This window comes from Oncorhynchus kisutch, unplaced genomic scaffold, assembly GCF_002021735.2.
Source record: "Oncorhynchus kisutch isolate 150728-3 unplaced genomic scaffold, Okis_V2 scaffold1144, whole genome shotgun sequence".
NCBI lineage: Eukaryota > Metazoa > Chordata > Actinopteri > Salmoniformes > Salmonidae > Oncorhynchus > Oncorhynchus kisutch.
The window spans coordinates 44,871-69,712 of record NW_022263089.1 but is presented as its reverse complement, the minus strand read 5'-3'; the positions used below and the strand labels follow the sequence as shown (position 1 = coordinate 69,712).

Sequence of the window (24,842 nt, the reverse complement as noted above, 5' to 3'; positions counted from 1 at the left end):
AAGAGACAGAATATCAGATTAACACCAGTGAGTACTGTCTTCAACAGGGACACAAACTATGCCGTTGTTGAACTAATGTGTGGTTTTAAAGTGGCATTCTACTGAAGTTCTACACTTGAATATGTTGTTCAGTTCTATATAAATTGTTAAAAGGTCAATCTGCCATTGGTTCATATATTTGAGGGACTTTTCAATTCAATGTATTGAATTCTCCATGTGGTCTACATTAAAGTTCCCCTCATCTAGTATAACAGGCTTTTAAATTTCAATATTGAAGCATAATCTCTACTTAAAATATCAAAGGGACATATTCATGCCTCTTGTAAGACCCTATGATTTTATTAGACGGTTATAAGTTTACTACTCATTTTGATGTTCTCATTAACACAGGAGAGAGACATGACTATGGTGGATCCTCTGGGGAGCTTCAACAACATCCTGATGCTGACGAGGCAGAGAAGAGTCTCTCCAGATCAGAACACCAGATGGTACAGCTTGGTCTGGACTAGCAAACAGCTTTCTCTTGCTTGGGGGCTGGGTTTCTGTAAAGCACTTTATGACAACAGTGACATCAGCATCCATAATGATGTGCGTCTGTGTCCCCTCTTTATGGTTACCAGGACAACACTAGCCCTTCCTCCCTCCCGGAGTCCCTGTGTCGTGCCTCTCCCGGTAGCTCCTTACTGCTGGGTATGAAGAGGTTATCTGTGCTGCTGGTGGACTGCAGGAAAACAACGGGGCTGAGTGGAACTGTGAGAGGAGGAGAAGAGAAGAAAGGATCAGATTTGACTCATCAAAGTAAGTGCTGTAGTTTAGTTGGAACAAATACAATAGATCTGCCCACTGGTATCTGTTACCAGGACAACCAGCAGAGTTCTGTTAGTTGACGGGAAGATAGACTGGTGGAAATGGATGTTATGAATATCATAACACTGAAAAGGATTCTGCCAATGAAAAGAGAGAAACCAATTGACCATATAAAACCTTGATGAAAGTTAGCTTTAGAGAGAAAGTTTCAATGATCCAATGTAAGGTGCTTGTTTTACAAAAACTTTTCCTTAAAACATTATGGATGTTACATTGCCTGTCCCAGTCAACACTCCTATCTTTACAAGACTGTAGAACAGGCAAACTAAACTCAAGACTTTGGTAATTAATTAACTACTACTGGAGGAAAGCTGTGATCAGGCTGCCTACTCAAGCAAAAGCTTCAAACTGTAACCAGTGCCGGCAACCTTGTTCAGGTTATCAATCAACCTACCAGGGTAGTTACAAACAGTAGAGGAATGAAATCATCAACATGGTTTGATCATATCTTTACTAATGCTGCAGAAATGGGTTTTAAAGCAGTATCCAGATCCATCAGATGTAGTGATCACAATATAGCACCATGTCTAGGAAAACCACTGTTCCAAAGGCTGGGACTAATATTGTGTATAAGATGTCATACATTTTTTTGTAGTGATTCCTATGTTATTGATGTAAATAATATTTGTTGGTCTGTGGTGTGTAATGATGAGCAACCAGAAATTGCCCTTGTAAAAACTGTTAAATCCACGTGAATTGATGAGTAATTAAAAAATGGTATGATAAAGAGGGAGGGAAAAGAGATGGCAAATAGGTCTGGCTGAATAACTGATTGGCAAACCTATTGCAAATTGAGGAATCATTTGACTAAACTGAATAAAAAGAAGAAAGTACACAATGAAACAAAGATAAATTACATGAAGAATGATAGTAAAAACATTTGGAGCATCTTCAATTAAATTTTGCGCAAATAAATCAACAATGACAAGTCACTGGTGTCTGACAACGTGGATGGAAAATTGAGGACAATAGTGGCCGATATGGCCATTCCTATTTGCCTTGTCTTTAATTTAAGCCTACTAGAAAGTGTGTGCCCTCTGGCCTATAGGGAAGCTAAAGTCATTCCACTCCCCAAGAATAGTAAAGCTCCCTTTACTGGCGTAAATAGCTGACCAATCAGACTGTTACCAACCCTTACAATTTTTTGGGAAAAAAATATTTGACCAGATACAATGCTATTTTACAGTAAACAAATATAGACTTTTAGCTTATAGGGAAGTTCATTCAACAAGCACAGCACTTGCAAATGACTGATTGGCTGAGAAAAATTGATGATAAAAATATTGTTGGGGCTGTTTTGTTTGACTTCAGTGCGGCATTTGACATTATCGATCATAGTCTGTTGCTGACAAAAACGTATGGCTTTACACCCCCTGCTATATTGTGGATAAAGAGTTTTTCTTTTAAAATGTAACCTTTATTTAACTAGGCAAGTCAGTTAAGAACAAATTATTTTTTTCAATGACGGCCTAGGACTGCCTTGTTCAGGGGCAGAACGACAGAGTTTTTTACCTTGTCAACTCGGGGATTCGATCCAGCAGTCTTTCGGTTATAGGCCTACCGCTCTAACCACTAGGCTACCTGCTGCCCCAGAGCTACAAAATCAAGTTTAAATCAGGAATTCCCCAGGGCAGCTGTTTGGCACCTACTTTTTTCAATCTTTACCAACAACGTGCCAATGACATTTGAGTAAAGCCAGTGAGTCTATGTATGCGGATGACTCAACACCGTACACGTCAGCTACTACAGCGACTGAAATGACTGCAACACTTAACATAGAGCAGCAGTTAGTTTCAGAATGGGTGTCAAGGAATAAGTTAGTCCTAAATATTTCTGATTACCTTAAAACCTCTTGGTGTTAGGGAGCAGTATTTTCATTTTTGGGGAAAAAACGTCCCCGTTTTAAACGGGATATTTTGACAGGAAAAGATGCTAGAATATGCATATAATTGACAGCTTTGGATAGAAAACGCTCTAACGTTTCCAAAACTGTAAAGATATTGTCTGTGGGTATAACAGAACTGATGTTGCAGGCGAAAGCCTGAGACAAATCCAATCCGGAAGTGCCCCAGGTTTTGAAAGCGCTGCGTTCCAATGACTCCCTATATGGCTTTGAATGTACCATCAACGGGCTTAAGCTTTCTACGTATTCCCCAAGGTGTCTACAGCATTGTGACGTAGTTTTACGCATTTCTGTTGAAGAATAGCCGTATGGGGGCACATTGCGTAAGTGGTCACATGGTGGCTCCAAGAGAGATTATCGCGTAAAGTGCAGAGGTAGCCATTACTCCAATCGGCCCTAGAGAAAAAGGAATTGTCCCGACGGATATATTATCAAATAGATATTAGAAAAACACCTTGAGGATTGATTCTAAACAACGTTTGCCATGTTTTTGTCGATATTATGGAGCTAATTTGGAATATTTTTTGGAGTCGTGACCGCAATTTCCGGGCGATTTCTCAGCCAAACGTGAAGAACAAACAGAGCTAGGCTAAGCTGTGTTCCAATATATTTCACTTGTGATTTTCATGAATAGGAAGATTTTCTAGGAAGATTTATGTCCGTTGCGTTATGCTAATTAGTGTCAGATGATGATAACGGTCACGTTCACAGGCTGGGTGTCACTACAGGTTAAGTTACATGGCCTGCTATGCTAATTCTGTAGCGGTATTGTTAGAGGGGGGTAAAGAAATATTTTGTTGGAGCGCCAGGCAGGTATTGACCCTAGTTATTAAAGTTAGTTATTACCTGTTATAACATTATTATTAAATATTATTAAAACTGAAAGGATGAGAGTAGAATAGAGTAGCGCTTCCAGACACATTCTAAACATGATGGAGTCTTAAAGGAGGACTGGAGCATCTAATGATGAAACATTATGGAGTCTTAAAGGAGGACTGTAGCATCTAATGATGAAACATTATGGAGTCTTAAAGGAGGACTGTAGCATCTAATGATGAAATATTATGGAGTCTTAAAGGAGAACTGTAGCATCTAATGATGAAACATTATGGAGTCTTAAAGGAGGACTGTAACACCTAATGATGAAACATTATGGAGTCTTAAAGGAGGACTGTAGCATCTAATGATGAAATATTATGGAGTCTTAAAGGAGGACTGTAGCATCTAATGATGAAACATTATGGAGTCTTAAAGGAGAACTGTAGCACCTAATGATGAAACATTATGGAGTCTTAAAGGAGGACTGTAGCATCTAATGATGAAACATTATGGAGTCTTAAAGGAGGACTGTAGCATCTAATGATGAAACATTATGGAGTCTTAAAGGAGGACTGTAGCATCTAATGATGAAACATTATGGAGTCTTAAAGGAGGACTGTAGCATCTAATGATGAAACATTATGGAGTCTTAAAGGAGGACTGTACCATCTAATGATGAAACATTATGGAGTCTTAAAGGAGGACTGTAGCATCTAATGATGAAACATTATGGAGTCTTAAAGGAGCCTTGTAGCATCTAATGATGAAACATTATGGAGTCTTAAAGGAGGACTGTAGCATCTAATGATGAACCATTATGGAGTCTTAAAGGAGGACTGTAACATCTGATGATGAAACATTATGGAGTCTTAAAGGAGGACTGTAGCATCTAATGATGAAACATTATGGAGTCTTAAAGGAGAACTGTAGCACCTAATGATGAAACATTATGGAGTCTTAAAGGAGGACTGTAGCATCTAATGATGAAACATTATGGAGTCTTAAAGGAGGACTGTAGAATCTAATGATGAAACATTATGGAGTATTAAAGGAGGACTGTAGCATCTAATGATGAAACATTATGGAGTATTAAGCTTTAATTTGTGGTATTGCACTTGTGAATGCATGAAAGTTAAATATTTCTAATAAAAAAATATATTTTGCACTCTGCAATTTCACCGGATGTTGTCGAAATGTTCCGCAATCAGTTGTGTTGTGACAAGGTAGGGGTGGTATACAGAAGATAGCCCTATTGGGTAAAAGACGAAGTCCATATCATGTCAAGAACAGCTCAAATAAGCAAAGAGAAACAACAGTCCATCATTACTTTAAGGACCACCACAAGAATGGAAGATCCAGAGTTACTTCTGATGCAAAAGTTCAGTAGAGTTACCAGTCTTAGAAATTGCAGCCCAAATAAATGCTTCACAAAGTTCAAGTAACAGACACATCTCAACATCATTGGTTCAGAGGAGACTGCGTGAATCAAGCCTTCATGGTCCAATTGCTGCAAGGAAACCAATAAGAAGAAGTGACTTGCTTGTGCCAAGAAACACGAGCAATGGACATTAGACCGGTGGATATCTGTCCTTGGGTCTGATGAGTCCAAATTTGAGATTTTTGGACCTGAGCGCCATATCTTTGTGAGACGAGGAGTAGATGAACAGATTATCTCCGCATGTGTGGTTCCCACCGTGAAGCATGGAGGAGGAGATGTGTGGGTGCTTTGCTGTTGACAATGTCATGAATAAATAAATCAAAGTCACACTTAACCAGCATGGCTTCCACAGCATTCTACAGCTATATGCCATCCCATCTGGTTTGGGATTAGTCCCACTGTCATTTGTTTTTCAACAGGACAATGACCCAACACACCTCCAGGCTGTGTAAGAGCTATTTGATCAAGTAGGAGAGTGATGGAGTGCTGCATCAGATGACCTGGCCTACACAATTCCCAGACACAATCCCCCACGGTTTTTTATTTTATCCTTTTTTTTTGTCCACATTTCCAGAGATGGAAGTAATTTTTAATGTACTTTTTGGTACCTTTGAATCTAATGTATTGTATCAAGATGGTTTGGGATGAGTTGGATCGCAGAGGTGAAGGGAAAGCGGCCTACAAGTTCTCAGCATATGTGGGAATGCCTACAAGACTGTTGGAAAAGGATTCCAGGTGAAGCTGTTTGAGAGAAAGCAAAATAGAATAGTAAAAATAAAGAAACCCTTGAATGAGTAGGTGAGTCCAACCTTTTGACTGGTACTGTACATTACATTTCCTAACAGCTCCAGTGGACATTCCTGCAATCAGCATGCCAATTGCCCGCTCCCTCAGAGACCTGTGGCGTTGTTGTGTGAACAAACTGCACATTTTCGAGTTGCCTTTTATTATCCCCAGTACAAGGTGCACCTGTGTAATAACCAAGCTGTTCAATCAGCTTCTTGATATGCCACACCTGTCAGGTGGATGGATTATCTTGGCAAAGAATAAATGTTGACTAACAGTGATGCTCATGAAACATCCAACATTTTAAATGTTGCGTTTATATTTTAGTTTTTTGTTGTTACTATCAGTTTTAGGAACATTTACCCGAAATATGACATCAGCGATAATCAAAATGTTGAAAATCTGTGAATGTCTAAATAAGAAATTGGTCCAATTAAACAGCAATGTGTCGAACCCTTTCAACAACGGGGAGATGTTACTGATGTGCTTTGTATCTTCGACGTAAAAACAAGTTTTGGACTTCCACACAAAATTACTTCTTTAGTTATTTTATGTTTAAGGAAGTGTGTAGGTCACATTCTGTATCATACAGCTATGAATGTTATATATTTAGAACCACCTGTTCAATTGGAATCCAGCGACGTCTGTGTCTTCAGTGTCCTAGAACTGTCCAGGTTTTTGTGTTCTGACTTGTAAAACAGGATGAATAAAATAAGTAATGTAAACATATCAGTAATTACCAGGAAGCTCTACATTTGTTTTAAAATCACACTAAGATTGTTAAAACTGGCCTCGGGTTATTGAGAGATCTGATTTAGGATTTACCCTCGTAGCAAGGTTGTTTTATCATGTGGTTTCATTCGGGTCTCTATTTAAAAATAAAACTGTCTTTGGCAGGAGAAAGGCCAGACTTGGAGGAACCAGAGCCAGGGACGTCCAAACTAGCAAGACGACACCACTGCTCCCACTGTGGAAAGAGTTGTAACCGGTTATGGGACCTGAAACAGCATGAGACAATGCACACAGGGGAGAAGCCTTACCACTGCTCCCAATGTGGAAAGTGTTTCAACCATTCATGGGAGCTGAAACGGCATGAGAGAATACACACGGGAGAGAAGCCTTACCACTGCTCCCAGTGTGGAAAGAGTTTCGACCGGAAAGAAACCCTGAAAGCTCACGAGAGAATACACACAGGAGAGAAGCCTTACCACTGCTCCCAATGTGGAAAGTGTTTCAACCAGTCGGGGGAGCTGAAACTACATGAGAGAATACACACAGGAGAGAAGCCGTACCACTGCTCCCAATGTGGAAAGTGTTTCAACCGGTTGGGGGAGCTGAAACGGCATGAGAGAATACACACGGGAGAGAAGACTTACCACTGCTCCGAATGTGGAAAGTGTTTCAACCAGTCGGGGAAGCTGAAACAACACGAGAGAATACACACGGGAGAGAAGCCTTATCACTGCTCCCAATGTAGAAAGTGTTTCAACCAGTCGGGGGAGCTGAAACGGCATGAGAGAATACACACGGGAGAGAAGCCTTACCACTGCTCCCAATGTGGAAAGTGTTTCAGCCAGTCGGGGCAGCTGAAACAACACGAGAGAATACACACGGGAGAGAAGCCTTATCACTGCTCCCAATGTAGAAAGTGTTTCAACCAGTCGGGGGAGCTGAAACGGCATGAGAGAATACACACGGGAGAGAAGCCTTACCACTGCTCCCAATGTGGAAAGTGTTTCAGCCAGTCGGGGCAGCTGAAACAACACGAGAGAATACACACGGGAGAGAAGCCTTACCACTGCTCCCAATGTGGAAAGTGTTTCATCCATTCGGGGGACCTGAAACGGCATGAGAGAATACACACAGGAGAGAAGCCTTACCACTGCTCCCAATGTGGAAAGTGTTTCAACCAGTCGGGGGAGCTGAAACGGCATGAGAGAATACACACAGGGCAGAAGCCTTACCACTCCTCCCAGGGTGCAAACCATTTGCCCATTTAGGAAGGCTGAAAGAACACATTAGACTGCACACAGAGGAGAAGGCTTAGAAAAGCTCAGACTGTGGGAAAACATATTACTCATAACAGTCATTAAAACGTCATTAGAGAATCCACACAGGAGAGAGAAATTACTTCTCTTAGCGTGTATGTTGATATTTCACATCACATTGACTTAAAATTCATCAGAGAACATACACAGTGCTCCCGTTGTCTTATATTGTTGACTGACAATGTGTTTACCTGTCTTTACCAGATGAAATTAAATGGTACAGGGTATACTCAAACATATATTTGTTTGTTTTTATTAGAAAACATGAATTGAATATGGAGTCTGTCAGTTTGAATATAAAGAAGATCAGGTTCCTTCTTTTAAACTGTCCTTTTTTAAAACTCTTTGTGTGTGTTTATCTGGGTGTGTCATTCCTCCAGCACTACAGATAATCAAGTGATATTTGGATGTGATGCATTAGTTCCATTGTTGACATTTGCATTGTTGGCCCACTGATTATTTAATTAAATGAAAATGTTCAGATTGTAATGGAAAATGTTAATTGTTTGTGTGTCCACATAACTGAGTATGTGACTAACCTTGTGAAACTGTCCTATTATAAGCTCTTGTTCTTGGGAGTATCATCCTGTGTTGCAAACCAATTTGCACCTGTGTCCTTGTATGAATAAAGTCCCGCCCAGGAACAGGAAACTATAAAGATATGTGCTAATCACTCAATGCTTCAGGAATTCAGACTGTCTACACTGCGCTGTGTAACTCTGTTTGTTATTCTCTCTGAGCTCAGAAATAAAGAATCTTGGTTTGACTTGGACTCCAGCAGATCCTTATTTTATAATATCCACCACAACTCTCCCAAGGATTGCTGTTTATCATTGTCTCAATGAAGAGTTCCTCTTTCGACTTCCCTTGGGGCATTTACAACGCTCCCACTGGTTGAATAAACATTGTTACCCGATTGATGAGATTATTATGGATGAGAGCAATTATTTTATTTTTCAAATGGCAACCAAGCATCGGTCATCATGTCACCAGATTAAGACCCTCAAAATGTATTGGAAAGGAGCATCAAGCTCATCACATGTAGTTTCACCACCCTGTGAAGTTCATAACTTATTTCATCTGTAGCCTAATAAACTACATGGTTTTCGAAGTTTTAGAGGGAGGACCACACAACATATCATCACGTGACTCCAAGTTAACTAAGATAGGTTATTATATAAATATTTGTACATAAAGGAGTTTCCATCGCCATTTCTCACTAAAACGTTTTCACTGACACAAAAAGACCCAACCATGTCAAACAAACTAACATATCATCTGTCGCTATTTATAAAAGTGTAAAGGCATATCCTGTTTCCATCAGCCCGGTCATTACTTTTGAAATGGTTGGATCAATATCCACCTTCATGATGTGGATGAAGCCTGATTTTGAATGTATGAGTAGTTCTATATGATGTCATAATACACCCCTCTGATAATCAAGTGATATTTGGAATGTCTGAGTAGTTCTATCTGATGTCATAATACACCCCTCTGATAGTGATACATTTGTTACTTACAGGGCACCACTGCCCCTGACCAGCTGAATGCAGGTGGGCTCTCCTGTCAACATGGGGCTCCTGCTGCAGGTAGCCTAGCGGTTAACAGTTTTGGGCCAGTAACTGAAAGATCCCTGGTTTGAATCCCAGAGAGGACTAGGTGGAAAATCTGTCAATGTGCCCTTGAGGGGTGCAACAGGAGCCTCATGTTGACAGGAGAGCCCACCTGCACTCAGCTGGTCAGGTGTCTTAACAGGAACAGGATGTGCCTGTCCAACACTCCTCCCCACATCAAGGATGGTGTCACATGGTCACGCAGCTCTCTTCATTGAGGAGACACACTAGAAGCATCAGTAAGTCATCACAAATGACTATTTCTAAAGAAAGATAATAGACAAGTAGAATGGGACAGGTTTCTTATAGGCTACACATTACTGGACATAATACCATATTAACTTTGTGCTGCTGATGTATTGCCACTAATAATATTATTTCAGAGACTCTGAAACTCTGCTCCTAACAAGGAAGTACTCTGCTCCTAACAAGGAAGTACTCTGCTCCTGACAAGGAAGTACTCTGCTCCTAACAAGGAAGTACTCTGCTCCTGACAAGGGAGTACTCTGCTCCTAACAAGGAAGTGCTCTGCTCCTAACAAGGAAGTACTCTGCTCCTAACAAGGAAGTACTCTGCTCCTAACAAGGAAGTACTCTGCTCCTAACAAGGAAGTACTCTGCTCCTAACAAGGAAGTACTCTGCTCCTAACAAGGAAGTACTCTGCTCCTAACAAGGAAGTACTTTGCTCCTAACAAGGAAGTACTCTGCTCCTAACAAGGAAGTACTTTGCTCCTAACAAGGAAGTACTCTGCTCCTAACAAGGAAGTGCTCTGCTCCTAACAAGGAGATGAAGTACAGCTTCTGCAACTCTTCAGAACTTGTCTGATGTGCAGCGAAGACCCTCCAGGGACGGTGATGAAGGCTGTAGGAATGAAGATCAGACAGTGAAGACCCTCCAGGGACGGTGATGAAGGCTGTAGGAATGAAGATCAAACAGTGAAGAGACTTCAGGACGGTGATGAAGGCTGTAGGAATGAAGATCAAACAGTGAAGAGACTTCAGGGACGGTGATGAAGGCTGTGGGAATGAAAATAGTGTTCTCACTATGGAAGAGAGGAACAGTCTCTCAGAAGCTCATGTTTTTCTTCTTTTCTGTTATTCAACTAAAAAATGTTCTCTGAATGAGAACAAGCACATCTGTGAGCGTTATGCATTATAACATCGTTTGACTAAATGATGAAGCTAACAGCTTTGTAGTCAATTCCATTTCAATTCCAGTCAATTCAGGAAGTAAATCAAATTCCAATTCTACCTCTTCATAATTGAAAACCATAGAAGGGAATTGGCATTTTCAGTTTACTTCCTGAATGCTGAATGGCAGTGAGATGCCAACCTCCTTCTCACATCCAGCCTGTTCCTGATATTCTGGTCTACATACAACGCATTCGGGAGGTATTCAGACCTCTTGACTTGTTCCACATTTTGTTATGTTCTGTACTCTGTACTGGTGCCCCCTGTATATAGCCTCCACATGGACTCTGTACTGGTACCCCCTTTATATAGCCTCCACATTGACTCTGTACTGGTACCTCCTGTATATAGCCTCCACATTGACTCTGTACTGGTACCCCCTGTATATAGCCTCCACATTGACTCTGTACTGGTACCCCCTGTATATAGACTCCACATTGACTCTGTACTGGTGCCCCCTGTATATAGCCTCCACATGGACTCTGTACTGGTACCCCCTTTATATAGCCTCCACATTGACTCTGTACTGGTACCTCCTGTATATAGCCTCCACATTGACTCTGTACTGGTACCCCCTGTATATAGCCTCCACATTGACTCTGTACTGGTACCCCCTGTATATAGCCTCCACATTGACTCTGTACTGGTACCCCCTGTATATAGCCTCCACATTGACTCTGTACTGGTACCTCCTGTATTTTGCCTCGTTATTGTTTTTTATTGTGTTACTTTTTTGAACTTTTTATTTAGGGAATATTTTCTGAACACTTATTTTTCTTATCTACGTTGTTGGTTAAGGGCTTGTCAGTAAGCATTTCACGTTAAGATCTACACCTGTTGTATTCAGCGCATGTGGCAAATAATATTTGATTATAACTAAATATGAAGTATGTCAGTTTCAATGTTACGGTCTTTGATTCAATTATATTTTTGAAACTCAGGCTGTGTGTGTTTATCTGCGTCATTCCTTGATCATTCCTTGTGGTCCTGTAGCTCAGTTGGTATAGTATAGTGCTTGTTAAACCAGGGTAGTGGGTTTGATTCCTGGGACCACCCATATGTAAAGTGTTTGCACACATGACTGCAAATCCCTTTGGATAAAAGTGTCTGCTAAATGGCAGATATATCCACTGATTATACCAAACATTTGGAACAACTTCCTAATATGGAGTTGGACCCTCCCCTTTTCCCCTCAGAACAGCCTCAATTCGTCAGGGCATGGACTCTACAAGGTGTCGAAAGAATTCCACAGGGATGCTGGCCCATGTTGACTCCAATGCTTCCCACAATTGTGTCAAGTTGGTTGGGTGTCCTTTGGGTGCAGTGGGGTCTCCTCAGAGGAGGAAGGGGAGAACCATCGTCCTAAGTTATTTTCAGAAAAATTAAAAGTGGTCCTTTTAGATAAAACTATCCTAAATATAATCACGTCACCAAATAATTTTTAAAAACATACTATTTTGCATCCTCCTCTGGGTACATTGACTTCAATACAAAACCTAGGAGGCTCATGGTTCTCAAGCCCTTCCATAGACTTACACAGTAATTATGACAACTTCCGGAGGACGTCCTCCAACCTATCAGAGCTCTTGCAGCATGAACTGACATGATGTCCAACCAATGAAAGGATCAGTGAATGTATCTAGTACTGAAAGCATAAGCTACAGCTAGCTACCACTGCAGTGCATAACATGTGGTGAGTAGTTGACTAAAAGAGATAAAAAATACAATAGTTGAACAGTTTTGAACAAATTATTTTATTCCAAAATGAAGGAGAAGCGAGAGAGACATATTTCGTCATTTATTTTCCACTTTCAGTTTCACTTACTTAGCTAGCAAATGCAGCTATCTAGTTTAGTCTACTCAAACACTTGGCTCAAACAGAGGGATGCTATGTTATCTAGCTGGCTATGACTATCCAACACAACACTGGAACTCTTCCAAGTCAAGGCAAGCTTTTGGTTTGACTAATTTATTGCCACTGGGACCCGCCAAGGTAAGTGCTAAACTGCTTACTGACTGTACACTGTAACGTTACTGCATGATTGTAGCAGGTTAACTAACGAGTTAGTTCTATTAGCTCTGTTGACTATGATGTTATTTTAGCTAATATGGTGACAACAATGTAAGCTGTGTGTAGCAGTTATGAAATGGTTTGGCTTGGAAAGGTTTTTTCTTCTGGTCACATACAGCTGATGTGTTGTGCATTGAAGTACAGAAACAAAGGGAGAAGGTGATAAGAGGAGAGCACATAGATGCAAGAAGGAATACAACGTGTCTGTAATGAAAGTGAACTGTGTTTATGCATGATCAGGGGTGTATTCATTCCGCCGATTCTGTTGACAAACGTTTAAATGGAACAAAACGGGGATAAACATACCTGAATTTGTCCAGTGATATCTCTATTTCAGCTAGATGCAGGCGAGAGTGTGCAAGGCAGTATTGAATGTGTCACTGTCTGTCCATGTGGCACTGTATGTCATCGCAAAATGTTCTCTCGACCTGTGTGAACCTACATTCTAAACTTTCATTCATAGGCTAGGTTGCTACCTCATGATGGGTATAGGGACAATTAGAGTATCATGTAGTAGCCTAAACCTATTGCTGTTCCATTGAACAGGGTGAGTGAAATATGAATGACAGTCGTCCAATATGCTGTAATAGAATTAAGGCCATGCTCATGGAAAAACAAATTGTCCTGCCTCATCTTAAACGGCACAAACCACCACTGTTTGGGTGGTGGACCACTCTTGGTACACATGGGAAACTGTTGAGCTGAAATACCCAGCAGTGTTGCAGTTCTTGACACAAACCGGTGCGCCTGGCACCTACTACCATACCCTGTGCAAAGTAACTTAAATATTTTGTCTTCCCCATTAACTCTCTAAATGGCACACATGCACAATCCATGTCTCATGTCTCAAGGTTTAAAAATCCTTATTTAACCTGTTTCCCCCCTTCATCTACACGGATTGAAGTGGATTTAACTAGTGACATCAGTAAGGGATCATAGCTTTAGCCTGGATTCACCTAGTCTTTCTAAGTCATGGAAGGAGCAGCTGTTCTTAATGTTTTGTCTACCCACTGTATAGCACTACAGATAATCAAGTGCTATTTGCATGTGATGCATTAGTTCTGTTGTTTACAGGATGATGTGTATCTTATAGAGCGTGGCTATAAGGGAATAGTATGGTCACGTGAAGATAAAAACGATTGTGAAAAATGAACAGAGAAAATGTATATCAACACACTACCTATTCATATAAGTATTTATTAATCATCTACATATTCATATTGAGCTTCTACGTCTGTGTACAGGAACGTATTATTTGGAAGAAAAAATGTATCAGCTTATTGTTAAATAATGATGACGTTCTTTCCAATACAAAAGGTGTTGTAACTATTGTTTCCAAACTGCGTTACCCACTCCAGTCAGCAGATGGCGATGAGCGTCTTTCAGTTGACTCTTCTTGTGTGACGTATAATGGACTGGACGGACGCTTCTTCAGGAACAACAAGGCGCCAACTCTTTCAACCACGTCGGTAGCTTGCTAGCCAACATACAACTGAAAGATTGACGTTTTAGACCGTGTTAATGTACATTATCTAATCTCAGTTTCGGTTGACGTATCAACTGGTTCAATTTGCAAACGTGTTAAAGATTGATACTGAGCCTAGCACTAGGCTAGACGCTAATGCTAGCTAGCTAGCTAACATCCCTGGCCATGAGCTCACTAAACTACTCCTCCCTTGCTAATGAAGAGGGGGTCGGCTGTATGGAGAAAGAATCATTCAGAATGAAAAAGGAGGAAGAGGAGGCTGTTATGGTGAAAGAAGAGAAAGAACCGTTTAGAGAGGAAGAGGATGCTATCTCAATAAAGGTGAAGGAGGAAGACGTTTTTGGAGTGAAAGAGGAAGAGACAGAATATCAGATTAACACCAGTGAGTACTGTCTTCAACAGGGACACAAACTATGCCGTTGTTGAACTAATGTGTGGTTTTAAAGTGGCATTCTACTGAAGTTCTACACTTGAATATGTTGTTCAGTACTGTAGGAATTGTTAAAGGGTCAATCTGCCATTGGTTCATATATTTGAGGGACTTTTCAATTCGATGTATTGAATTCTCCATGTGGCCTATATTAAAGTTCCCCTCATCTAATATAACAGGCTTTTAAAATTCTATATTGGTGCATATTTTCTACTTAAAATAACAAAGGCCACCCATTTTGTGGAACGACCCTTTTACATTTGCATCACAAACAATATTTTAGGAAATCATGATGAAAGTGGCCATTTTAGACATATGCATGCCTCTTGTAAGACTCTATGATTGCAATAGATGGTCATAAGTTTACCATCTGTTTGATGTTCTCATTCACACAGGAGAGACACATGACTATTGTGGATCCTCTGGGAAGCCTCAACAACATCCTGATGCTGACGAGGAAGAGAAGAGTCTCTCCAGATCAGAACACCAGATGGTACAGCTTGGTCTGGTCTAGCATACAGCTTTCTCTATTGGGGTCTGGGCTGTGTTTCTGTAGAGCACTTTATGACAACAGTGACATCAGCATCCATAATGATGTGCGTCTGTGTCCCCTCTTTATGGTTACCAGGACAACGCTAGCCCTTCCACCCTCCCGGAGTCCCCGTGTCATGCCTCTCCTGTTAGCACCTTACTGCTGGGTATGAAGAGGTTGTCTGTGCTGCTGGTGGACTGCAGGAAAACAATGGGGCTGAGTGGAACTGTGGGAGGAGGAGAAGAGAGGAAAGGATCAGATTTGACTCAAAGTAAGTGCTGTAGTTCAGTTTGAACAAATAAATAGATCTATTCATTGGTATCTGTTACCAGGACAACCAGCACTGTTCTGTTCGTTGTCAGGAAGATAGACTGATGGATATGGATGTTATGAATATCATAACACTGAAAAAGGATTCTGCCAATGAAAAGAGATAAAGCAGTAGACCATATAAAACCTTGATTAAAGTTAGCTTTGGAGAGAAAGTTTCAAGATGATCCAATGTAAGGTGCTTGTTTTACAAAAACTTATCCTTAAAACATTATGGATGTTACATTGCCTGTCCCAGTCAACCCCCCTATCTTTACAAGACTGTTGAACAGGCAAACTAAACTCTAGACACTGTTAATTAATTAACTAATACTGGAGGAAAGCTGTGATCAGGCTGCCTACTCAAGAGAAAGCTTCAAACTGTAACCAGTGCCTGCAACCTTGTTCAGGTTATCAATCAACCTACCAGGGTAGTTACAAACAGTACAGAAATTGAATCAACATATTTTGATCATATCCTTACTATTGCTGCAGAAATTTGTTTGAAAGCAGTATCCAAATTCATCGGCTGTTGTGATCACAATATAGTAGTCATATCTAGGAAAACCAAAGTTCCAAAAGGCTGGGCCTAATGTTCTATATAAGAGATCATACAATTGTTTGTGGTGATTCCTATGTTGTTGATGTTATTAGGTTCTTTTTTTTCACAGTAAATAACTCACGAACTCTAGAGAAGCTTTAACCAAGTTGAATTACTCCCAAATGTTCTGTACATCTGTAATTCAGACAACCCAACATTTGTTCCATCCAGATATGTCTCACTTAAGACACTCCCTCTCTCCAATCCTTACATCTTATGGTTCCACAGGAAGAGAGTAAAGAGGGTAACAGGATACCAGACCTTTATCTCCCTGATGAGAATCTGTCCTGACCTCAACCTCTCCTTCATCTAATCCACAGATATTCATCTGTCTCCCCTGTTTAACACTTTGCTCTCCTCTCGTCCACCCAACACATTCCAAAGCCACCTGTCTTTCTTCAGAGAACCATTAACTTCTGACATAACAGCCAGTCTCTTTCACTTCCTATCACTTCTTTAATGTCTCCATGTTCAAAGTTTAGCCGATTCCAACAATGGAAACAATATTTGTTGGTCCGTGGTGTGTAATGACGAGCAACCAGACGCTTGCCTGTGACACATTTATGAAATTGCTTATCCCAGTTACTGATAAGCATGCACCCATTAAGAAAATGACTATAAAAACTGTTAAATCCACGTGGATTGATGAGGAATTTAAAAATGGTATGATGAAGAGGGAGGCAAAAGAGATGGCTTATAGGTCTGGCTGAATAACCGATTGGCAAACCTATTGCAAATTGAGAAATCATGTGACTAAACTGAATAAAAAATAAGAAACTACACTATGAAACAAAGATAAATGACATGAAGAATGATTGTAAAAAGCTTTGGAACACCTTCAATTAAATTTTGGGTAAAAAAATCAACAATGTCATGGTGTCTGACTACGTGGATGGAAAATGATTGAGGATAATAGCAGCTGATATTGCCAGTTCTATTCGCATTATCTTCAATTTAAGCCTACTAGAAAGTGTGTTCCCTAGTGAGACAGCATAGGATAACACAGCATTATCGGCATAATTCATCGTTCAGCTTTGTCTCCTAAAACATGTTCTTTTCTCAAACTCAGAACCATAAACCAATCCTCCAGGCATATATCAAATCCATCCTATCTTGACAAGATCACAGAGAAACACTGACTGGCACACAGACATTGTGGAGCCAAGAGATACACGCTTGACCTCTCTCCGGCCCAAACAACTTAGTCTTGACATAGAACAGATACTGCAACCCCGCCACAGTATTATACAAAAATAACATTCTGATGAGAAGTAACTTACAAAAATATGATGAATATAAAACATCTTACTTATGTTACCAACCAATTCTGATTATTCCCCAACAGCTGTCTAACAGAACACAGTGTTCTTTAATGGAAGCCTGTACAACAAAATCAAGGTAGAATCAGGAATTCCCCAGGGCAGCTGTTTGGCACCTTCTTTTTTCAATCTTTACCAACAACATGCCAGTGACATTTAAGTAAAGCCAGTGTGTCTATGTATGCGGATGACTCAACACTGTACACGTCAGCTACTACAGCGACTGAAATGACTGCAACATTTAACATAGAGCTGCAGTTAGTTTCAGAATGGGTGTCAAGGAATAAGTTAGTCCTAAATATTTCTGATCACCTTAAGTTACATGGCCTACTACGCTAATTCTGTAGCGGTGGGGGGTAAATATGAAGATTTTGTTGGTGCGCCAGGCAGGTATTAACCCTAGTTATTAAAGTTAGTTATTACCTATTATAACATTGTTATTATTATTATTAAATATTATTAAATCCAAAAGGATGAGAGTAGAATAGATAGAATAATGCTTCCAGACACATTCTAAACATGGTGTAGACTTAGAGGACTGTAGCATCTAATGATGAAGCATTATGGAGTCTTAAAGGAGGACTGTAGCATCTAATGATGAACCATTATGGAGTCTTAAAGGAGGACTGTAGCATCATGAGGTAGTCACCGGGAATTCATTTCAATTAACATGTGTGCCTTTTTTAGAAGTTAAGTTGTGGAATTTCTTTCCTTATAACCTGTTTGGGATAGGGGGCAGTATTTTCACGTCTGGATGAAAAGCGTTCCCAAAGTAAACTACCTGCTACCTGCCCAGAAGCTAGGATATGCATATAATTGGTAGGTTTGGATAGAAAACACTCTAAAGTTTCTAAAACTGTTAAAATAATGTCTGTGTGTATATCATAACTTATTTGGCAGGTTAAACCCCAAGGACAAACCATCCAGGAGGAATTTTTTGTTGTTGATGTGACTCTGTTTTCAAATGGTTTTGTGTGGCACTTGGTTGCAGTTCCTATTGCTTCCACTAGATGTCAACAGTCTTTAGAAATTGGTTGATGTTTTTCTTTAGAGAAATTAAGAAGTTCGGCTATTCAGAACGAGGGTCCAGCCTAGTGCTCTCTAATGTTTTGATGCGCGCCCCAGGTCACGCGCTTCACGTTGTTTTTATCCGGTATTGAACACAGTTTATCGCGTCTTACATTTTCTCAATTATTTACGTTTTAAAATACCTAAAATTGGATTAGGAAAGTTGTTTCAAATGTTTGGACAGCATTTACAGGTATTGTATTAGATATTTTGTAGTCATGCTGGGCGAGTTGGAACCAGTGTTTTTTTTAAATCAAATGCGCCAAATAAATTGACATTTTGGAGATATAACAACGGAATGAATCGAACAAAAGGACCATTTGTGATGTTTATGGGGCATATTGGAGTGCCAAAAGAAGAAGCTCTTCAAAGGTAAGGCACAAATTATATCGTTATTTCTGAGGTTTGTGTCGCGCCTGGCGGGTTGAAATATGATTGTCGTGTGTTTGTTTAATGGGGTGCTGTCCTCAGATAATCGCATGGTTTGCTTTTGCCGTAAAGCCGTTTTGTAATCTGACACGGTGGCTAGATTAACAAGAAGTTAACCTTTGCACTTGTGAATGCATGAAAGTTAAATATTTCTAATAAATAAAAAAATACTTTGCACTCTGCAATTTCACCGGATGTTGTCAACGTTCCGCTAGCAGGTTTTAATCTGTTTTAACCTTTTGGAACTACTCCTCCCGGATATATATATATAATATATTCATATTCATGAAATCACAAGTGAAATATAGTGAAACACAGCTTAGCCTTTTGTTAATCACCCTGTCATCTCAGATTTTAAAATTATGCTTTACAGCCAAAGCAAGACAAGCATTTGTGTAAGTTTATCGATAGCATAGCATTATGTCCAGCTAGCAGCAGGGAGCTTGGTCACGAAAATCAGAAAAGCAATCAAATTAAATCGTTTACCTTTGATGAGCTTCGGATGTTTTCACCCACGAGACTCCCAGTTAGACAGCAAATGTTAATTTTGTTCCATAAAGATGATTTTTTATAGCCAAAATACCTCCATTTATTCTTCACGTTTTGTTGAGAAATCCACCGGAAGTTGCGGTCACGACAACGCCGAAGAAACCCTCCAAATTAGATCCATAATATCGGCAGAAACATGGCAAACGTTTTTTATAATCAATCCTCGTGACTAAACAGTTTTTCAAATATCTATTCGATAATATATCAACCGGGACAATTGGCTTTTCACTAGGAGCGAGAGGCACAATGGCCGCCTTTGTCTATTACGCACAAATCACTCTGAGAGCCACCACCTGACCACTGACGCAATGTTGTCATTCACGCTCATTTTTGTAAATAAAAGCCTGAAACTATGTCTAGTGACTGTAGACACATTAGGGAAGCCATAGAAAAAGGAAGCTGGTTGATATCCCTCTCAATGGTAAATAGGGATGCATAGGAACGCAGAGGTTTCAAAATAAGAGTCACTTCCTGATTGGATTTTTCTCAGGCTTTCGCCTGCAATATCAGTTCTGTTATATTCACAGACAATATTGAGTGTTTTCTATCCTAAGCTGTCAATTATATGCATATTCTAGCACCTGATCCTGAGAAATAGCCTGTTTACTTTGGGAACGTTATTTTTCCATAAATTAAAATAGTGCCCCCTAGTTTCAAGAGTTAATGTGCCATAACAGGTTTTAATGTGTTTGAGCCAATCAGTTGTGTTGTGACAAGGTATGGGGGTATACAGAAGATAGCCCTATTGGGTAAAAGGTGAAGTCCATATTATGTCAAGAACAGCTCAAATAAGCAAAGAGAAGCAACAGACCATCATTACTTTAAGGACCACCACAAGAATGGAAGACCCAGAGTTACTTCTGATGCATAAGTTCATTAGAGTCACCAGACTTAGAAATTGCAGCCCAAGTAAATGCTTCACAAAGTTCAAGCAAGAGACACATCTCAACATCATCGGTTCAGAGGAGACTGCGTAAATCAGGCCTTCATGGTCGAATTTCTGCAAGGAAACCACTACTAAAGGACACCAATAAGAAGAAGAGACTTGCTTGGGCCAAGAAACATGAGCAATGGACATTAGACCAGTGGATATCTGTCCTTGGGTCTGATGAGTCCAAATGTGAGATTTTTGGTTCCGAGCGTCATGTCTTTGTGAGACGAGGAGTAGATGAACAGATTATCTCCGCATGTGTGGTTCCCACCGTGAAGCATGGAGGAGGAGATGTGATGGTGTGCGGGTGCTTTGCTATTGACAATGTCAGTGATTTATTTATTCAAGTCACACTTAACCAGCATGACTACCACAGCATTCTGCAGCGATATGCCATCCCATCTGGTTTGGGCTTAGTCCCACTGTCATTTGTTTTTCAACAGGACAATGACAATGACAAAAAGGAGAGTGATGGAGTGCTGCATCAGATGACCTGGCCTACACAATCCCCCAACCTCAACCAAATCGAGATAGTTTGGGATGAGTTGGATCGCAGAGTAAAGGAAAAGCAGCCTACAAGTTCTCAGCATATGTGGGAACTCCTACAAGACTGTTGGAAAAGGATTCCAGGTGAAGCTGGTTGAGAGAAAGCAAGGGTGGCAACTTTTGAAGAATAAAATATATATTTTGATTCAACACGTGTGGTTACTACATGATTCCATGTGTTTTTAATAAATTTGATGTCTTCTCTATTATTCTACTATGTAGAAAATAGTCCAAATAAAGAAAAACCCTTGAATGAGTAGGTGAGTCCAAACTTTTGCCTGGTACTGTACATTAAATTCCCTGACAACAGCTCCAGTGGACATTCCTGCAGTCAGCATGCCAATTGCCCGCTCCCTCAGAGATCTGTGGCATTGTTGTGTGACCAAACTGCACATTTTCGTGTAGCCTTTTATTATCCCCAGCACAAGGTGCACCTGTGTAATAATCAAGCTGTTCCATCAGCTTCTTGATATGCCACACCTGTCAGGTGGATGGATTATCTTGGCAAAGAATAAATGTTGAGTAACAGGGATGTAAAAAAAATCTTTTTTTTCAGCTCATGAAACATCCAACACTTTACTTGTTGCGTTTATATTTTTGTTTTTTGTTGTTACTATCAGTTTTAGGAACATTTACCCAAATATTTCACCTAATTTTTTACTTTACCCAAAATATGGCATCAGCGATAATCAAAATGTTGAAAATCTGTGAATGTCTAAATAAGAAATTGGTCCATTTAAACAGCAATGTGTCGAACCCTTTCAACAACGGGGAGATGTTACTGATGTGCTTTGTATCTGCGACGTAAAAACTAGTTTTGGACTACCACACAAAATTACTTCTTTAGTTATTTTATGTTTAAGGAAGTGTGTAGGTCACATTCTGTATCATACAGCTATGAATGTTATATATTTAGAACCACCTATTTAGAACCACCTGTTCAATTGGAATCCAGCGACGTCTGTGTCTTCAGTGTCCTAGAACTGTCCAGGTTTTTGTGTTCTGACTTGTAAAACAGGATGAATAAGTAATGTAAACATAGCAGTAATTACCAGGAAGCTCTACATTTGTTTTTAAATCACACTAAGATTGTTAAAACTGGCCTCGGGTTATTGAGAGATCTGATTTAGGATTTACCCTCGTAGCAAGGTTGTTTTATCATGTGGTTTCATTCGGGTCTCTATTTAAAAATAACACTGTCTTTGGCAGGAGAAAGACCAGACTCAGAGAAACCAGAGCCAGGGACATCCAAACCAGCAAGACGACACCAGTTCTCCCACTGTGGAAAGAGTTGTAACCAGAAAGCACACCTGAAACAACACGAGAGGATACACACAGGGGAGAAGCCTTACCACTGCTCCCAGTGTGGAAAGGGTTTCAACCAGTCAGGGGTGCTGAAACGGCACGAGAGAATACACACAGGAGAGAAGCCTTACCACTGCTCCCAGTGTGGAAAGTGTTTCAACCAGTCAGGGATGCTGAAACGGCACGAGAGAATACACACAGGAGAGAAGCCTTACCACTGCTCCCAGTGTGGAAAGTGTTTCAACCGGAAAGCATTCCTGAACCAACACGAGAGAATACACACAGGGGAGAAGCCGTACCACTGCTCCCAGTGTGGAAAGCGTTTCAACCATTCAGGGAAGCTGAAACAACATGAGAGAATACACACAGGAGAGAAGCCTTACCACTGCTCCCAATGTGGAAAGTGTTTCGTCTGTTTGGGGGACCTGAAACTACATGAGAGAATACACACAGGAGAGAAGCCTTACCACTGCTCCCAGTGTGTAAAGAGTTTCAAGCATTCAGGGACGCTGAAACAGCACGAGAGAAAACACACAGGAGAGAAGCCTTACCACTGCTCCCAATGTGGGAAGTGTTTCGTCCGTTCGGGGGAGCTGAAACTACATGAGAGAATACACACAGGAGAGAAGCCTTACCACTGCTCCGAATGTGGAAAGTGTTTCGTCCGTTCGTGGGCGCTGAAACGGCATGAGAGAATACACGCAGGATAGAAGCCTTACCACTCCTCCCAGTGTGGAAAGTGTTTCAGCCGATCGGGGAATCTGAAACAACATGAGAGAATACACACACAAAAATACACTCAGACTGTGGGAAAACATATTACTCATAAGTCACTTAAAACTACTTGGCACCACACGTCCCGCTAGGGCACCTCCCCCCACTGCTCAACTGACACAGTAGCACACAGAACGCAAAAAATATTCTTAGAAATATTTAACCTCCACACATTAACAAGTCCAATTGCTCAAATGAAAGATAAACAGCTTGTTCATCTAGCCACCAAGTCTGATTTCTAAAATGTTTTATGTCGAAAACATAGCACATATTTATGTCAAACCACCACCAAAGATAGGCTAATTTACATAGCCATTTTGTAGAACAATAGATGCAATCACAAAAGCAGGATTAAAGTAAAATAATTCACTAACCTTTTGAAAATCTTCATCAGATGACAGGAATAGGACATGTTATACAGTACATTTATGTTTTTTTCAATAATATGCTAATTATATCCATAAATCACGGTTTACATAGAAGGTCATGGCTAAAAAATGCTACAACAATGCCTGGAGAAATTATGGTAACTCTGCCAGATAACTGAAATACACATCATAAACGTTGACTAAATATACATGTTCTACATATACTTAGAAAGATACACTTCTTCTTAATAAAACAGCTGTGTTACATTTATTTTTAACTTTACAGATTTCGTTCACTAGGCTATAATGTGAGTCGGCGCTCAGGAATTAGCATTTTGGCTCCTCCACAGAAACCCAAATTTAACACATAAATGTTCCCTTACCTTTGCTGTTCTTCCATCAGAAGACCTGGAAGGGTTTATACTTACCAAAAACAGCTTTAGTTTTGAAGTCTGTGTCTTTCGGTTATCAAACACGGCATATTTCGGTTGAAATGCAGCCAAAAAGTAAAGTTAGTTCGCACCAAAACGTCGAAATTACATATTATATGTCGACTAAACTTGTCAAACTTGGTTCAGAACACAGCGTTAGCATGCTATATAGCTTCACCGCAATTCTCAGGACAAAGAGAAACACACGCATCGTTTAATCAATCTTGAAAGAAAGACACCACAGGCGCAGAATGCGCGTGAGATCTCGCGCGACCGAAAGGATTCGGTACGTCATTAATCTCGTGAGCGCGCGATTCACACAATGAGAAGCCCCATTGAAAGCGGACACCGCGCTGAAGGCATAGGAATTGTTCCCATGACCGTAGGTGCTTGGGAAGGGTGGGGGCGATGACGTCAAAGTTGGGCCAACTTTTTGGATGACAAGAGAGAGTTTGGGAGAATGAGTGCCCTGAGAGTTCTGCTTTACTTACAGACATAATTTAAACGGTTTTAGAAGCTTTAGAGTGTTTTCTATTCAATAATATTTATTATATGCATATATTAGCAATTTTTTACAGATTTTTTTCCTGTTTACTATGGGCACGCATTTCACCAACGGGGGCAGTATTCTGCCCTAGCCTTAACAGGTTTTAAACGTCATTAGAGAATCCACACAGGAGAGAGAAATTACTTCTCTTAGTGTGTATATTGATATTTCACATCACATTGACTTAAAATTCATCAGAGAACATACACAGTGCTCCCGTTGTCTTATATTGTTGACTGACAATGTGTTTACCTGTCTTTACCAGATGTAATTAAATGGTACAGGGTATACTCAAACATATATTTGTTTGTTTTTATTAGAAAACATGAAGTGAATATGGAGTCTGTCAGTTTGAATATAAAGGAGATCAGGTTCCTTCTTTTAAACTGTCCTTTTTTAAAACTCTTTGTGTGTTTATCTGGGTGTGTCATTCCTCCAGCACTACAGATAATCAAGTGATATTTGGATGTGATGCATTAGT

At 40.2% G+C, this 24,842-nt stretch overlaps 1 protein-coding gene across 1 annotated transcript; it reads left to right on the top strand.

Annotated features, from left to right (window-relative positions):
• Positions 1-272: 272 nt before the first annotated feature.
• Positions 273-23,179, top strand: LOC116364988 (gastrula zinc finger protein XlCGF17.1-like). Its single transcript, XM_031817768.1, has 3 exons — positions 273-488; positions 15,281-15,455; positions 22,146-23,179. Exons 1-3 carry the CDS (start codon positions 333-335, stop codon positions 22,949-22,951), a joined length of 1,137 nt encoding a protein of 378 aa, XP_031673628.1. The 5' UTR covers positions 273-332; the 3' UTR covers positions 22,952-23,179.
• Positions 23,180-24,842: the final 1,663 nt, after the last annotated feature.

What these genes read in the sequence shown, in the direction of transcription:
- LOC116364988 (XM_031817768.1), top strand. Translation starts at nt 333, where the DNA reads ATGATTTTATTAGACGGTTATAAGTTTACTACTCATTTTGATGTTCTC. An exon ending in CCAGATCAGAACACCAGATG is followed by an intron (nt 489 to 15,280) that starts GTACAGCTTGGT and finishes TATGGTTACCAG; the next exon opens with GACAACGCTAGCCCTTCCAC. An exon ending in AGGATCAGATTTGACTCAAA is followed by an intron (nt 15,456 to 22,145) that starts GTAAGTGCTGTA and finishes TGTCTTTGGCAG; the next exon opens with GAGAAAGACCAGACTCAGAG.